General features: G+C 34.0%; 1 protein-coding gene across 1 annotated transcript; it reads right to left on the bottom strand.

Moving 5' to 3' along the window:
* Positions 1-1,033: 1,033 nt before the first annotated feature.
* On the bottom strand, positions 1,034-6,193 carry APE2 (Glucose-6-phosphate/phosphate translocator-like protein). The gene is made up of 12 exons (XM_078994149.1): positions 5,833-6,193; positions 5,666-5,734; positions 4,991-5,056; positions 4,815-4,893; positions 3,669-3,789; positions 3,480-3,575; positions 3,262-3,374; positions 3,107-3,184; positions 2,885-3,001; positions 2,262-2,361; positions 2,071-2,171; positions 1,034-1,251 (listed from the first exon to the last, which is right to left on the bottom strand). The coding sequence occupies exons 1-12, from the start codon at positions 6,102-6,104 to the stop codon at positions 1,234-1,236; spliced, it is 1,230 nt and encodes a 409-aa protein (XP_078850275.1). The 5' UTR covers positions 6,105-6,193; the 3' UTR covers positions 1,034-1,233.
* Positions 6,194-17,691: the final 11,498 nt, after the last annotated feature.

The raw sequence follows: 17,691 nt of genomic DNA, 5'->3' as shown, positions 1-17,691 counted from the left end.
GGAATCCTTCCTTCAAAGATGAACACCAAACACTCAAAAAACTCAAAACTCACAAATGGAGACTAGAGTTTGCAAGGGGATCGGTTGGGAGGATGGAGGTTGGGGATGGAAGGGTTTCATGAAAGTTTAAGTCCTTAAATAGGGCTCAGAGCCCCGAAATTAGGGTTTTAGCTCTGGCCAAGTACACCCTGCATACTAAGATCTACGCCATACGTAGATCATTAAAGTCCAGTGTCCAAGTTTCCTTCTACACAGCACGTAAAAGGCTATCTACATCATGTAGATCAAAATTCAATACTTACACTTAACAAATAGAGAAATTAGTTTACCTGCAAGGACCAAGTGTTATAGTTTATATTCTGCCAACTATGTGAGATGAACTAAAAAACTAATTAAATTTTCACTTTAATGATTAATTTCTCATGCATCTTAAATTTGTTTTGGGCATGTGATGTACCAAAACGAAGATGCCAACTATGTGAGATGAACTAAAAAACTAATTAAATTTTCACTTTAATGATTAATTTCTCATACATCTTAAATTTGTTTTGGGCATGTGATGTACCAAAACGAAGATATCATGGAGAACATAATCGTATAATAGTTTGTCAATTTTAATGATGTTTATGATTCGGATTTCGTGTTAAAAAATTGGAAAACCCAACTTTTCCTGCCAAGAATAACTTCTACAAAATCATGACCTTCTTGCATGATTTCTATTACGATTTTTCATATATTGGCTGTATAATAAAATTTACATTGTGTTCTTTTTTTTTTTTTGATAATATGTTCCAATTTTTCATTTTAAGAAGTTAAAGATCATGATGATTTTTAATAAGTTGAGCTTTGAATTAATGTGAATAACAAATTATAAATAGTTCTCTCTTGTTCAAGCACAACACAATAACTTACAAATGGTGAATCAGTAGTAAACAAAAGATCAAAACTATAACTTTGTTTCAATATAATTTATAAAATCTTTTAAGAACCACATTTTGTTATACACGAAAAACTTTAGAATTGCAAGAACATGAACTCCTCTAAACTCATGAGAGTTAGAAATATATATTAATAATAGTAAAAGAGATATAGAATGATACATTATTGGAGTCTAGTTTGTTTATTCTCATAGACGCACAAATAAGATAAAAAAAATACTTCACATTTGTAGCAAATTTGCTACCAAGTAATTAAATTGCATTCCTTCCCTCCTTCCCTTTGCCACTTTCACCCTCATGCTGTCTTCGGATTCTGCCCATAAACAAATTAATAAAATTACACTTTCAGTCCCTGAATTTACTCAAAAGTTTCAGTTTTGCTCCCAAATAATTTTCTCTTGCAACTTTGATGCCTTTTTTCAACCGGTGTAATGATTTTGGTCCCCATATAAAAACCAAAATTTGAAGAGAAAACTATAACTTTTGAACAGACTCAGGGACCAAAAATGTAATTTTCTCCAAAACTTTTGATTTAATCACACAAAGTGAGATTTTTTTTTCCCAATTGCATCCAAACTTTTTACAAAATGGTCTTCAGTTTCTCAAATATTTTTTGAAGATCATTTAACTACACAATTTTATATGGATAGTTATTAAAACGAAAAAAAAACAGATTTGAACATACTATTAAAAAGAAAACCAAAAATACATAATAATAAAATGTGGTTTGGGTATGAAATCATAACCTCGTACTCATGTTTTAACGAAAATTCATTCAATATTTTGGTTGGATATATCTTTTAATAAAAATTCTTGTCTATTAATTAACTTTCAACATAGGTAATGAAATAAAATAAATCTCATGGACTAAAATGAATCTTTCAATCATTCAATGTCTTGTAATTATTGTTAATCAGATATAAGATAATTTTGGTTTTTGGAACAAACTTTGTTAGCGTAAAAAAAGTAAATATTGCACACTTATACAATTTTTTTCGTAACAAAATGCTTTTTTTTAATACAAAATAACATCAAACCATATTAGTAAAAGAAAAAAAAAAGTAATAATTAGAAATATTGGTGTATAAATTGGTAATAAAAAGAATATGTTTTGAAAATTGAAAATTATTACCCGTTTCTCCTCTTCTATCTTGGCCTTGACTACCGAGTAAATTGCCACACCAGCAATGGCAATGGATGTACCGATGGCTGTTTGTGTTGAAATCTTGTTACCTACAAAAAAATCATCAATTATAAAATATAAAATCTATAATAAAAAAATAATAAGTCAAATTATAAAATACTAATATAAATATATATTACCGAAGATAATGATTGAGAAACCAATGACAAACACTCGTTTTAACACATTCCCAACTGCATGCGTGAGAGGTGCCACCCTTTCAAGCGTGTTGGTTGCAAGCTGTCAACCAAAAGGCCAGAACAACACAATTAATTTATTAAATTATATATAAAAAAAATTACTTTTTTTTACACCCATAATAGCAATCTACTTGCATTTTGCTACCAATATTAGCGATTAAATATCCTTATTAAAAAAAAAAAGGGAAAAATACAAAACAACCCAACCATTTATCTACCAACATTTAAAAAAAAACCCTTATATTTTCATTTACCTTTCAGATTTACCCAAATATTCATTTTTCTTTATAGAAATCACCGATTACTTTTAGGTTGACATGGAAAAAAAAAAAAAATAAGCAACACCACTTATTTTTGTTTTCATGTTAACCTAAAAAACGAAAAAGATAAATGTCATGTCACAAAACAAGCTGTAATTTCTTAAAAAAAACCGGATATTTAGGTTTATGTGAAAGGTAACAGAGTTGTTTTTCTGCATATAAACAAAATGTAAGGGTTTTTTTTAATGGTAGTATACAAATGGTTGTGCTTTTTTTTTTTTGTCCAAAAATAAATTTCCATACCTGATTGTAGAGATGATAGAACATTCCAACCCAAAAGAGATCAGACACAAACTTAGTCATACCAACTTTAGCAATTGCATCACTAAACCCATGCTTTAGAAGTTGTGGTCCCTCCAACTTTCAAACAAACAAAAAAAAAAAAAAACATTAATCTAATTAAAAAATGTAAAAAAAAAAAGTAAATTGCTATATTGAAATTTTATATAAGATTTTATTGCTTACAATTATGGCAGGTGGAATACAGACAAAGAGGGCAATGATGGAAATGTAGGCGTACAAGTTAGTACTATCCATAGTAGTCTGCATTGTAAGTTTAAGTATAAGTATAAATATTAATTAATTATTATTATTATTAAAGGAATTGTTGAAAAAGTGACCATGGCTTTCTTTGAGTAAATACTCCTGTAAGTGAAGGAGATGTTGGAAATCATGGCACTGATAAACCCTAGCCAGTTGAATGACAGCTCAGTTAATGATGCCATTGATACACCTGCATTGAATTTGGAGAGTAATTACTCATTCCATTCCATCCTTTTGTAATTCCATTCCGTTCCTTTACAATTCCAAAACAAATATTAAAGAAAAAGATGATTACCAAGTACAACCGGTAACAAGGATAGCCATAAAGTTATGGGAATCGACTGCCCAAGGATGAATTGAGATGCAGAAGCATTGAAGAACGGTTCAAGAGCTGTTCAAAACAAAAGCAAAATTAAAAAATAATAATAATAATATGATGATGATGATGATGATGATGTCATGATGGTGATGATGATGATGTGACCTTTGATTGTGTGGGTGAATGAGACAGCGACAGCAGCAAATGAGACATTGCTTGTGACGTGGCCAAGAGCATGACAAACAGCCACTGGAATAAGAAGCTTCAGAAGGTTCGAGTCTATTGGCTACACAATAAAATCACGCAACAATTTATTTCATATTTAAAATTATAAGTCTTTCAATTTTTAACCAAAAAGTACCAATGTACTTTTTATTTATTTGTGTATTATTAGCATCTTACTTTGATTTTTTTTTTTTAATTATTTTCTTTCAAATATGATATACTTTGGAAAATTTTCCCAATTATAGGAGTGAAATTTGGTTTGAATTTGAATATTTGATGATATTGCTATAACTTGGTGGGTTTTTTGAATATTGGAATATTTTCAAGGGTTTTATGTAGAAAAGTCCCATTATTTTAAAAAACTTTTTGATAATATCCTAAAAGTTTTTTTTTTTTTTTTTCCAACAGAAAAGTCTCACTATTTTATGAAACTTTTTGATAAAGTCCTAAATGTTTTTTTTAACAAAAGAGTCTCATTATTTTGGGAAATTTTTTTGATGAAGTCCTAAATGTTTTTTTTAACAAAAAAGTCTTATTATTTTGGGAAACTTTTTGATAAAGTCGTAAATGTTTTTTTTAAAGAAAAGTCCCATTATTTTGGAAAAATCACATAATCTGTCATTTCCCGTTAAAATAAAAAAGGATTTTTTCGTTAATTTGGGCAAAATGTTAAATAATCGTGACTTTTCTGTTAAATATAAATTAGTATTTTATCAAAAAGTTTCCCAAAATAATGAGACTTTTCCGCATAAAACCGATATTTTAAACATAATAGTCGGTGCCATGTCATCGCCACATCAACAAACCAAAAACCTTAACAAACCTCCACTATAGTAAAGCTTATTTATGGGTCCCACCAATATCATTTTACAGTGTGAATAAATAAAATTAGTATTAAAAATACATGAAAAATGGAGCTTGTAAATTAACAACCAATGTGAAAAAGATCTCACAATAGCCTTTTTGACTTTACATAGCTTATTTGATCCAATAATTTCCTATTGTAGATGCTCTAAAAGTACATTGCTATTTTTGCAAAAAATAAATAAATATGAATGTAGCATGAGTTTGAGAAATTTTACTTACAGCTCTTTTGGGTAGACCAACACTCCAACTACCAAGACAATAAACCACTCCAACAGCCAAATGTATAACTGAGACAAAACTGCATAATATATAAAGAAAGTAAGGAAAGTGATTTATAATTTCTTGTTGCTGAATAACATAATTATAAAATAAATAAATAAAATCCAACAACTTACTAGGGATAAGGGAAGTAATTGTAGATTTTCTTGTTCAAGATGTTGAAGATCACATTCAGAAAGTACCTTCAAAACAAAGCACATTAAATCACTACCATATGATCATTCATTAACATTATTCAAGTTAATAATGCAAGATTTTATTAATATTATGTGAAATTCTACTATAGTTTTGTCCCAAAATAAAAATATATTCAATTTGGACATAATTTTTTGAACAAATGAATGTAGTATTATAGTATATATTCCAAGATATATTATTTTAGGTAGAAAATAATGTATAGAGTAAACAAAATATATGACGAAAAAGTTATTAGTGGAAAATCGTATAACTTGCAAATTGAGAGAGCGTAAAAGATTAATAAATCGAGTTAAATTATTCCTCACCATTAACTTGAATAAATTATTCATGCTGAAATGATTTAGTTATTTGTTAATGATCATCAAACCTCAAAACATATATGAAATAGTACTTTTTTTCACAAAATATTCGTTATAAGTAGTTAATAACAAACCAAGGAGGAGTAGTTTATTTGTTTATTAAATTAAATTATTAAATTAATACTGAATGGATTCTAGGACAAGTGTCGCTATTTTAAGTAGATTCGTGTAATAAATTTACAGGAAAATCCATTTATGCGTATTAATTAAGGCGTTGTGATTAACGTGACCTACCACATGAAGAAGAAAAATCCGGTAGTCAGAAATGGATACTTCGCCAAGAATCCGACCGGAGCAGCATCACTACAAAAATCAAATTAATCAATAAAAAGTAAGTTAAGAACAGTTTACAGTTCCGATTAAGCTAAAATCAAATTCAAATAGAGGCGAACGGATCTCACCCGGCGGAATCGCTAGCAGTGGCGGAACACGGTTTGAGAACATCACGTTTCGCCGTCGATGTAAGCAGCGGCACGGCGGAGGAGTGATCGAGGTTTAGTAGTAAGCTCGGACGAAGCTGCCTTCCGCAAACGAGATTACCTCCGTCGGCATTGAGCCTGGCTGGGAATGAGACGGCGACGGTGTTGAGCCTGGCCGCCGGTTTGGTGAGCCTGGGAATGCCGCCGGCGACGGTGGTGGTGGTGGCCCCGTAGGACAGGACTCGAGACTCCATTATAGAGAGAAAATGGTTGGTGTCGGGCTACTAGTCTACTACCTGTGGCTGTGATGGCTGGTGTCCATGTAACAGAAGGAACAGGGGATGTTATCTTAGCTTGCTCTCAGGAGTAGCAATCAGTTGTGGTTTTGTCCACCATTATGTTTCATGGACTTTCAATCCCTTCGATTGGATTTTTCTTAAATGTAAATAAAAGGGTTAAATGCTATTTAGTAATTTTTGTATTTTCAATTTAAATTACTAATTGTATTTTTTAATCAAATATATCCGGTGATATTTTATTTTAAGAAAAATATATAAGATTTTATATTTAGCAATATTTAATTGGTTGAAACTCGATAGTCTAATTCCTATTGGTTATGAAAATTGATAAAAAAAAATAGAGAAATTAAATATCCTCCTACCATTTGTTCCTACTTTTCATTCTACCGTATCAAATGTTGACATGTGTCACTTTTAATTACACATTTAATGAAATTAATAATCATTTAATCCACTTGTCAACATTTGATAAGGTAGGAGGAAAAGTAGTAACAAATGGTAGGCGGATATTTAATTTCTCAAAAAAATATCAAATAATGTTAAATAAATTACTAAAGAATCCGAAACAATCGTATATAAATTGGTAAATAAATAAAACATTCGTATATAAATTGTTCAATAAATTTGATTTAGGTTTTCGTGAATCTTTATTTTTTTTCAATAATTACTTTTAAGAATGTGATTTTTTCCATTTAAAAGTTAATTTATTTTTATAAAATATATGTTTTATTGATTTATATAATAGCCGGTGTGGTGTTATATTTTATGTGGATGAAATATTTTTTTATGTGAACTTTCCATTTTAGAACAAATACTAATTAACTAATTAAATATGTTTGCAATTTATATTATTTAAATTGATAAAGAATATTAACTATTATCGTAGATTATATGAAAAAAAAAATTGAAGTTAGAACACTATTATATTAATTAAAATATAAACGAGAACATTGTCATACAAACATATATTTAATCGGTGTCATTTTACCACATTCAAGTCATGCTAGATATTTATGTTCTAAATAAAATATAACTGTATATTACATCCAAAAACAATTTGTTATACAAATTAAAAAAAAATGATCATATAGAAAACGATTTAAGTCGATATAAAATAACAAAATGCATAAAAGCATAATGTAATGAAATCAACGGTGTAGGTGGGAGAGGTGTAGGATAGTTATGGTGGAAGTGATTAAAGAAGTATCTTGTAATGTGTGATAGAGAAATAGGAGGAGATAAAGAAAGAGATATTGTTAGAGTTACCTTATCCTGAAGAGAGGCTAAGGGCCAAACAAATGTAATATCAAATATGTCTTCACATCCATCACCCTCAAATACCCATGACTTTCCTTTATAATTCACACCTTATTGTATGATTTTTAATCAATAGATATGTAAATATGGATTGAGATCTTATTATAATACGAATCTTTACATTTTGTTACTACAACAATATTTTTTTTGATTAAGAGAATCTCTAATGATTAACCAATGGTTATGTTAATTATGACTTAAAACAAATGACAAATCATTGTTCTTTTAATTTTGAACTCTAAATAAATAAATGCTCCAATGGTTAAGCTTATTTACATAGATTTTTTCATAAATTTAACTAATTTACCCCATCTTTCTAAAATGTTGTATAAAACTTCCTCATTTAATTAGTCTATTTTAAACACAAATGATATGTTAAAAACATTAAAAATAATATATTATCATCATAAAAGTTATATTTATAAATAAGATGTTATTAAATAGTTAATAGAAATAATTAATTAGTAAAGAAATAAAAAATATTTAAAAGTAAATTAAAATTAAAAAGGTAAATTGAAATATAGTTAATGTATAAAGGGTAAAATGTATTAGTTGTGAAAGTAAATTGACCACTCAATATATATTGAATAGTCAAAATAAAAAAACAAAAAAGCTCTCTACTCCAATGGTAATAAATGGTCAAAGAAAAAAATGGATAGTAATAAGCTATATATATAAAAAAAAAAAAAAAAAACTACCATTGAAGGTGCTCTAATAGTCTTAGTATAAAAAAAAAATCACTTGATAAAAGTAACGACTTACCTCGGATCGGAAAGGTATGTTCTCCTTGCGGTAAATATTTCATGAAAAAAATGTAACTCCTCTCCGAAATTAAGTGACACTTTCACAATAACATAAAGAAAGTTTCTATCAACACATGATTCTAATTAGCATATGGTGTTACCATAAATATAATCACAATACAAATATCAATGTCTATCATTGTACAAAAGATAAACATCTAAATAGGTTTTAACTTGAAGCTAATCCCGGTAATTAAATCTAAACATCCACAAAACATCCACAAACAATAAATGTCTAAATAGGTTTAAATCGAAGCTAATTCCGATAATTAAAACTAAACTTCCATAAATGCTCATTCTTGTATGTTTGATCGAAAGAACTAACATCTAGTTAAAGTGTCTAAAGACAAAATAGAGAAAAACAAACTTTTGAGAAAGTTTAGACGTCAATCGAATTCATTTCCTAAAATTTGTATTGATATTAATCTTTAACTAGGTGAATCTGTGGTGAACCACGGGTTACCATTGTGGTTGTTCTTGTACGTTTATTAAACCGGGTATTACTGGAATACATATTGTTTTATTAACAAATGATGATGATGAGAAACCATGACAAAACGAAGCCCAAAACGGTAGACAGAAAATTGATAAAAGGAATGTCAAAATTGTTTAAGGGACTGAAAGTGAGAAATATTAATATACGTGTGACCAATCTGTAATGAAAAATAAGTAGTTAGACGAAAAAATTGACAAAAGGAAGGCGAAAATGGTGAAAGGGACTTCAAGTGACAAATATTGAAAGACGTGTTGTCAATCTATAATTACAACACTCAGTGTAATAAAATTATCGAACTATACAAAGTATCGTGACAAAGTCTTGAAACATACAAAATGCATTACTCCTAATGACCATGGCTATTAATATCGAATATAAATTCTATGTTATTTTGGACTTTTGAATGATGTTATAAATGTCGGTTGAATTCCTTTCTTCGAGTTACAAGGTTTTTCTAAAGTCTTTTGTAATACCCATTTCTTATAACTAATATTATTAGAGGGGTGTAATATATATATATATATATATATATATATATATATATATATATATATATATATATATATATATATATATATATATATATAATGTTAAGACATGTATTTTGCTAGAGTATGCGAAAGGCAAGTGTAAAGTACGTGTTTTTGTAGTTTCAAGGATGGATGACATGTATCCTTTGGTATATGAGATTAAAAATAAAAGCATAATCCTATTTGGACTTCCTTTGTGCCTTTGAGCCATTTGGGCACTAATTAGTCTTGGGCTTGAATTTATTAGAGTATTTGGGCCCTTTAACTTGTTATTGGTCCGTAGGGGGCATGGGTGTGACTAGGGATGCCCAAAAAAACCGGTTCACAAACCAAACCGGTTAGTGAACCGGAAACCGGTTTATCTCCGAACCGGTTCAGGCATGAACCGAACCCCCGAAGAACCGAACCTACGGACCGAACCAATTCGCCCTTTTTAATGTGTGATCCGGTTTCGAACCGGTTTGTTAAGAACCGGTTTTTTGAACCTATCTGTAAACCGATTTTGAACCGGTTTGAACCGGTTTTTTGCATATTACCGTTTTTTTGTCTTATTCTAACAGCTATATAGCCGTTTATGGCTGTTAGATACTCGTTTTTTGGTCCCTTTTGGCCATATTCCCCAATATTTGATAGTATAAATACCTATTACATGTTTTGGGTTAACCAAACCTCAAAAAACCTCTCTTACTTCAAAAAATGCTCTTAATTCAAACAATGGATTCGGCTTCCGTTGGTATTGGAGACTCATCAAACAATCTTACCGTTGTTAGCATCAAAGAAACAAATAGAAATCCGGCTATTTGGTGCAACTATGATTTGTGTGTAATGTCGAACGGTATAAAAAGAGCGCGATGCAAGAAATGTGGTGCTTTTTTTAATGAAGAAGGGAATTCGACATTGAAAACTCATATGACAAAAAGATGCCCCGCGGTGAAATTTGGGCTGGGTCATAATCAAACAACAATGGCGAATGATGCAACATTGTGGAGTTACGATTTGAGTAAAGTTCGAGATAGGATGGCGAAGTTCGTGATTCAAGAATGTTTGCCTTTTGACTACTTCGACAACAAACGATTGACTTCACTCATCCAAGATACTCTCCAACCACGATATTGCCATATGAGTCGTACTTCTATTAGACGTGATTGTATTGAAATGTGGCAACTTGCAAAAAATGAATTGATTTTAGGATTTCAATCTTTAGAAACCGGTGTGAATTTAACTTGTGATGTTTGGACGGCTCCTTACGGTTCACCGGATGCGTACCTTTGTGTTACCGCTCATTGGATTAATCCAACTAATTGGGTAATGATGAAGCGTACGATTACGTTTGAATTGTTTGAGTACCCGCACACCGGTAGAAATTTATTTAAAATTTTAGATTGTGTGATCAAAACTTATAAACTTGAAGGAAAGATTTTTTCTATATCTTTTGATAATGCTTCAAACAACACCGTCGCGGTTGGACAACTAAAACTAAAATATAAACCAATTTGCGATGGTGTTTTTTTTCATAGTCGATGTGTTGCACATATCATTAATTTGGTTGTGCAAGATGGACTAACTAGCATTGAAACTATAAAAGATGGTTTCAAAGACCTGCTAAAAGATATTTTTAGTTCTAGTAACGCTCGATATCATAATTATATGCAATTTTGTGTCGATGCGAATGCCCTCTTTTTAGGTCCGAATTGGGAAAATAACACCCGATGGAACTCCACTTGCAAAATGTTTGAATGTGCCTTACGTCAAAAAGATACTTTAAAAATGTTCCATGACAACCTTGCGGACCGTAATAAGGTTACGGCTTATCCGGAATCAAGTTGGGATACTATCAAACTTGTTACGGACATGCTTGATGTTTTTAAAAAAGCAACTACTTTTTTATCGGGTGTTTATTATCCTACAAGTTGTTTAGTTTTAAACCAAATATTTTTAATGTGTGCGAAAATAAATGAGTTTGAAATGAGGAGCACAATGTTTGCTAATATGATGAAACCGATGAAAGCAAAGTTAAAAAAATATTTTCAAGAAATGCCTCCCATTATTACTTGTTCCGCCGCTTTGAATCCAGCTCTAAATGTTGGGGGGGGGGGGGGGGGGGGGATTGAGACTTTAATTGAAAATATTTGTTACGATTTGGGTTTAATGGATGATGACATGGATTATGCATCAAAGGAAGTTTCAAAATTTAACAAAGTTTTTCAAAATTTGTTTGAAGTTTATTTAACAAAATATGGTTCAACAAACATTCATGACATGATGCAAAATACGGGGGCATCCGGATCCACTTCTCACCAAAATAACGAAACAATTAGGCTTTATAATACTTTGAGGAATGAAAATTCCAAACGAGCTCGGTCTAACACCCCAAGTAGCGAGCTCGGGAGGTACATTGGTTCCGATTTCTTGTCTCAAATGAGTATTCAAGAGTTTGAAAATTTTGATATCTTGGCTTGGTGGAAAGGAAAGGAAACCCAATTTCCGATTCTAGCCGCTATGGCCCGTGATCTACTAAGCTCCCAAGCTTCTACGGTAGCTTCGGAATCGGCTTTTTCTGTTAGTGGCAGGGTAATATCACCAAGAAGAACAAAATTAACCCCTTTGTCGGTGGAAGTGTGCATTTGCTTGAAATGCTACCTTGATGGCGTGGAAAGGATACAAGACATTGAACTACTAGAAGGCACATCGTTACATGCCGAACCACAAGTACATGAGGAAGAAGTAGCGATGGGAATGTCGGTGCCACTCACCCTAGAAGAGATCGAGTATGAGAGAGGATTACGCAATGACATGGCGGATGACGAATAAAAAAACAAAATAGGTTGAAGATGTATTAGTTTGACAATTTGGATGTTTTGTGTTTTTATGTATGAAGTTGTATTATGTATTTCCAATATAAAAAAAAACAAAAAAAAATGAAAAATAGGTTGAAAATTGCTCCAAAAAATGTGTTGATTCAAGTTGAACAATTTTTTACATACATTATGTTTTTCTACATATACACAAACATAAAATTTAAAACCAAAATAAAAGTTAATACATGAAAAGATATGTATATTATTAAACAAGAAAAAAAAAACTTTTGGACATGGTCCATAACTCCATATGGACGTGTATATGTAATGTAAGGCTTATAAGCCTTTGCCTTCCCAATCACCCAAACCACCTACTGTGAAGCCAAAAAAATTTATGATTTAAGACAATTTAGAGCTTTATACTCTAAACAAAAAAAAAACTCATTCCTATTTTACACTTATTAGCCCAAAAACAAAAGAAAAAAAAAATTAGAAAACCTTATTTGCGTCGAACCGGTTTTGAACCGGTTTTTTGATCCTTTTCTGAACCGGTTTTTTGAACCGGTTTTCGTTGAACCAGTTTTGAACAAACCGAACCGGTTTAAATATGTTCGAATATTTTTTGGGGTGAACCGGATTGGAACCGAACCGGTTTTGACTTGTTGGACTTGAACCGAACCGGTTTTCTGAACCGGTCCGGTTCATAAAAAAACCGGTTTTTGCACTCCTAGGTGTGACCGATTATTATTCTTAGACTTTGGATGTAAGGCCCATTAATGAAGAAAGCCTTTTGGGCCTTATTGGAAGAGTTTAGACTTAGGGTTTTGGCATATGGCTTGAGTTGTGACTTAATTCAAATTAGGTTAATTTGTGTATATGCAGTGTGAGAATTCCGAACTGGTAGTCGAGCAGTATTTTTATCAGCAGATTGAGGTGAGTCTTTCCACCATATCAATGGATCGAAGGCACCAATTTCGGCCCATTACCTGATTGTGGATTGTTAGTTGTTATGCATTGACTGTATGAAGACCCCGAGGTAGCCCGTGACACTTGTGTGAAGACCATGGGGGTAACCCATGACACTTGGATATCAAACCATGGGGGTAGCCCATGGCATTCCAGGTAAAAAAGACCATGGCGGTAGCCCATGGCACTTGGATATCAAACCATGGGGTAGCCTATGGCAGTCTAGGTAAAAACCATGGGGGGTAGCACATGGCAACTTTATGTATGTTGCATGGTATTCTGTTGTTGTATGTTATGTGATGTTTTATGAACTCCTTAAGCTCTTGCTTACAGTTTATTTGCGTGTCTTCAGGTACTTTTGGTACTAAGAGGAAAGGCCCGACTTGATGGCGCAACATTGACTCTTCAACACTTTCCGCATTTATCTATTTTAATACTATGATATTTGATATGATATGATGTAATGGATTTTTAGGAATAAATTATGATTGTATTTAGATTTTCAAAAATGAAAAATTTTATCTGGTTTTTGGGTTGTTATAGTTTCAACATCAAAACGATAAAAACTTGAGAAAACATATAATAGAGGATTTTAAATTGTAACCAAGTGTCGCCTATTGGTTCTATACCCAATTCATCACTAGAAAGTTTCTCCGGTCCTTTGCTAATCGGAGCTAAAAGTTCCGAAATAAAAAAAATACCAAAATAGGAATAAGACTTTATATGATTAGAAATGCCCAAAAAATATCATAGTCATAAAGCATAAACATAGAGGCACTCCTATGAACGTGGAAAATATATACGAATGCATGGATATAAATAACACCAAAATATGAGTTCGTATGAAGAAGTTATGGTTATACGAAGTTGAGATGAAAATCTATACGTGAACGCCTGAATGCAACACTAATGTGCATTAGAAATTAAAAAATAAGGTTCTAAAAGCTAAAGTCAATCCTTTTTAGCCCATATTTTTTAGGTACATTCCAGAGAGCATGGGAGTGAGATTTTGGAGTTCTAGATGCTTGGGTGATCAATTTCTCTTACTTGTGATAAGATAATCATTCTCCTTCCTTGATAAAACCATTTTAATTGATTGGGAGTTCATGAACCCAAAAATATATATGTTCTTGGATGACGAAATTATTGGAAAATTTGACACAAATAGACTGTTAATAACTTATTATGATGATCAAATTCATGAGTACGAGATTGTAATGTAAAGAACCCATGAACTTTGTTTGAGTTGGCATAAGGATAATAAAGAACCCTAATTTATGGAATGTTAATTTAGTTCTAGTTGAAATGATAATTGGTGAATTATGTGACAACCCGAAATTTCTATCTTGTACATCCATTCGATTCAATCAAAGTCAAACTTGTTTTTGACTATCTTTTAGCCCTGTTAAAGGTAGGTTTGGAGTGTTTTAAGCCTAGTACCTTAAAGGATAAAGCATTGGGAAGTGTCGTATGAGTTCAGTGTGCCACATACAAGCCGGAAACTCCACCACATGGAGTTTACAACCGTAAACCCCTCCTTGGTGGTGAACTCACCTCCTCAAGTATGATATTCATCCTTCCTTCACCATTTTTTCGACCTCTAACCTCAAGAACTCGGATTTTCTCTCAACATTCTTCAAGTGTTCACCTAGATCTTCAAAAGAGTAAGTATTCCTATCTTTGCCTTGTTGATTGTAACATCCCGAAATATCAAGAGTAGAGTTGAAGGGCTAAAAGTGTAAAATTGAAGGTCAACTCGGCGAGTCCATGGGTGGACTCGGCGAGTAGGGTCGCGACTCAGGTCGCGTGTTAAGTGGCCAACTCGACGAGTCCAAGGCTGGACTCGGCGAGTAGGCGCTGTGTATAGAAAACCCTGATTTCAAGGGTTGAGCCCTATATAAAGAACATCATATCTTCTCCCCAGCCTCCTTATCATTCCTTGAGTTCCAGAAGCCCTAAATTCGTGAGGAGACCCCATTATCGAGTGAATTAGAGCTTGGAGAATGATATTTGGTGCTTTAAGCTTGAAGATTGGAGGCTTGTATTAGGAAGCTTGGGGGAGATCAGGAATCTACAGTTGGTTGGGCTCATTCTAGGGGGTAAGGAACCATTTCCTTAAGCTATTTTCTTCATGGGTTCATGTGTGGTGCTTGATATGACATCTAAATTGAGATAGAAGCTTGGATCTGAGGATGCTACTTCATATCTAGGTTTGGAATGGTCTTATATGTCATAAAGTCCCTGTTGATGAGTGATTGGTGAAGCTACCTTGTCCCAAACCCTAGCCCTAGAGAGTAAATGTCTAGATCTCCTTGGATTCATGTAAAGATTGCCACTTTACGTGATGGATGGCTTGTAAAATAGTAGATCTATGGTTTAGAGCTTCTGCATGGCTTGGAAAGCCTCTGTATGGATTCAGATCTAGGAGTACTCGGCGAGTCACAAGGGTGTACTCGGCGAGTAGCTTGAAGATAGGCTGGAACTCGACGAGTTGGAAGAACAACTCGGCGAGTTGGATGAAGATGGCCTGGAACTCGGCGAGTTGGAAGAACAACTCGGCGAGTAGGTTGAAGATAGTCGTAGACTCGACGAGTCTGGTTGTGGGGTTCACGTTTCTTTTGGGAAGGCTGTGACTCGGTGAGTCAAGGGATGACTCGGCGAGTTAAGTCGCGAATTAAAGGAGGTTCTGTGTATGGGGACTCGGCGAGTCATCGGGTTGACTAGGCGAGTAGAGTCAGTCAGGGGTAGACTTTGACTTTGACTTTGACCAAGGGTTGACCAGTTGACTTCCAGGGGTAATTTGGTAATTATTGGTATTTATTGGTTTCAGTCTTTTGGGTATTAACAGTATTGGAGTTCGGGTCGGAGATTTCAGCAGAGTGATCTTACCCTTTCAGTTAGCAGTTGCGAGGTGAGTTATCCTCACTATATCACCAGGGTCTAAGGCACCAAGGCTGGCCCTTTATCGGATTGAGATCTGGGTATCTGTTGTTATGTTATTGCTTTGATATGTTTGCATCCGGGTAGTTAGGATGGTATTCGTTAGAGACCTGGTTAAGGTCGGTATCCTGGTAGATAGGATGATGCTATGCTAGTGATCGGTTAGGTCGGTATTCTGTTAGAGTATGTTGTGTTATGTGATCTACTAGATGGGTTTGACTGAATATGAATTATTATGTGATTGTATGTTTATGTGCACATGGTTGTTTGGACTGGAGTTGGGTTGAGGCGGGTCCTGCTTCGTGCTGTAGGCCAAGATACCCAGGGCGGACTAGTTGTTCCGAAGGCCCAGCGAGCGGTCCGGATAGGTTGTAGGCCCCTCAAGGGCAGACCAGACGTGCCGAGGCTCGGAGAGTGGACCAGGCCGACTGAAGGCCCGATGCGGGCGGACCAGTCATACTGTAGACTCAAAGAGTGTACCAGGTGGGTTGAAGGCCCGGTGCGGGCTGACCAACCACACTGCAGACTCGAGGGATATGACTAGACTCGGAGGGTGGACCAGGTGGACTGAAGGCCCGACACAGCGGACCAGTCCCACAACAGACCCGATATGCATGGCTGTTCTGCGATTCGTTATGATATAGCATGTTATGTGTATGGTATATGTAGTTGGTATTTTGGGGGTATCTCACTAAGCTTTCGGGCTTACAGTTGTGGTTTAATGTTTTTCAGGTTCTTCAGGAGACTGTGGCAAGGCGAATGCATGATCGTACCGCTCCTCGTGTTTATGTTTTTATGAATGGGATATGGGAATACTCTGATAATAAATGTAATGAAAACCTTTTTGTAATAACTTAATGAATTCGGATGTTTTTGAAAAGTTTAAATTTTATTGAAATTTTGGGTCGTTACAAGTTGGTATCAGAGCCTTGGTTTGAGTGAATTGGAGGAACACTTGTGTGACTTTAGTCTCAAATCGAGGAGGGTTTTCAAAAGAGAAATTAAAACAGTTTTCAAAATAAGTAAAGGAGTACGCGAACGTACTATCAGCCGGAGACAGTAAGTAACCCAAAGTACCATGCATGATATTTGTTTGATTGAGCTTTGATAGAACAACATGCTAGTGTTAGGCTAGGGATCTTCAGGATTTCATGATGTGTTGCCTGATTTATGATGCCTGTTAGCCTAGGGTTTTCCTTGAGAGAGATTACTAGTGTTCCTCTAGTGGTGAGGGTAGAGCGTTGTTGTGCATGTTTTCACTAGGGTGTTGTGGTAGTACTTCATACAAATATGGGTAGGTGTGGAAGGTAGTATGGGCCCGTACTACTGAAAGCACAGGACCCATACGCGTATCAGGGAAACCATGACCTATAGGGTCGGGTTGAGAGTTGGTTCCCGGGATATTGGGAAGTGTCTGAGATTTTGGTGGTTTATTTTTAGTATGGAAATTTCAGGGCATGCTGGGAGTGGATCCGGGTCAGGATCGGGAGCAGGAGAGGGAGTTGCGGGCGGGTCCGTACCGCCTGAGGTTGTTGGTCAGATGAGCACAGGCGATTTGGATGCGAGGATTCGTGAGATCCTGCATGATGAGGTTGCTGCGTTGTTCCGGGCCGAGCTGCCAGATCTGTTTGGGTCGATCAAGACCGCCATGGTGGAGTATTTTGATGAGCGCTATGCGGCTCTCACTGAGAC

This window comes from Lactuca saligna, chromosome 1 (assembly GCF_052625555.1).
Source record: "Lactuca saligna cultivar CGN05327 chromosome 1, ASM5262555v1, whole genome shotgun sequence".
NCBI classification, from domain to species: Eukaryota; Viridiplantae; Streptophyta; class Magnoliopsida; order Asterales; family Asteraceae; genus Lactuca; species Lactuca saligna.
This window is presented reverse-complemented; position numbering and strand designations above follow the sequence as displayed.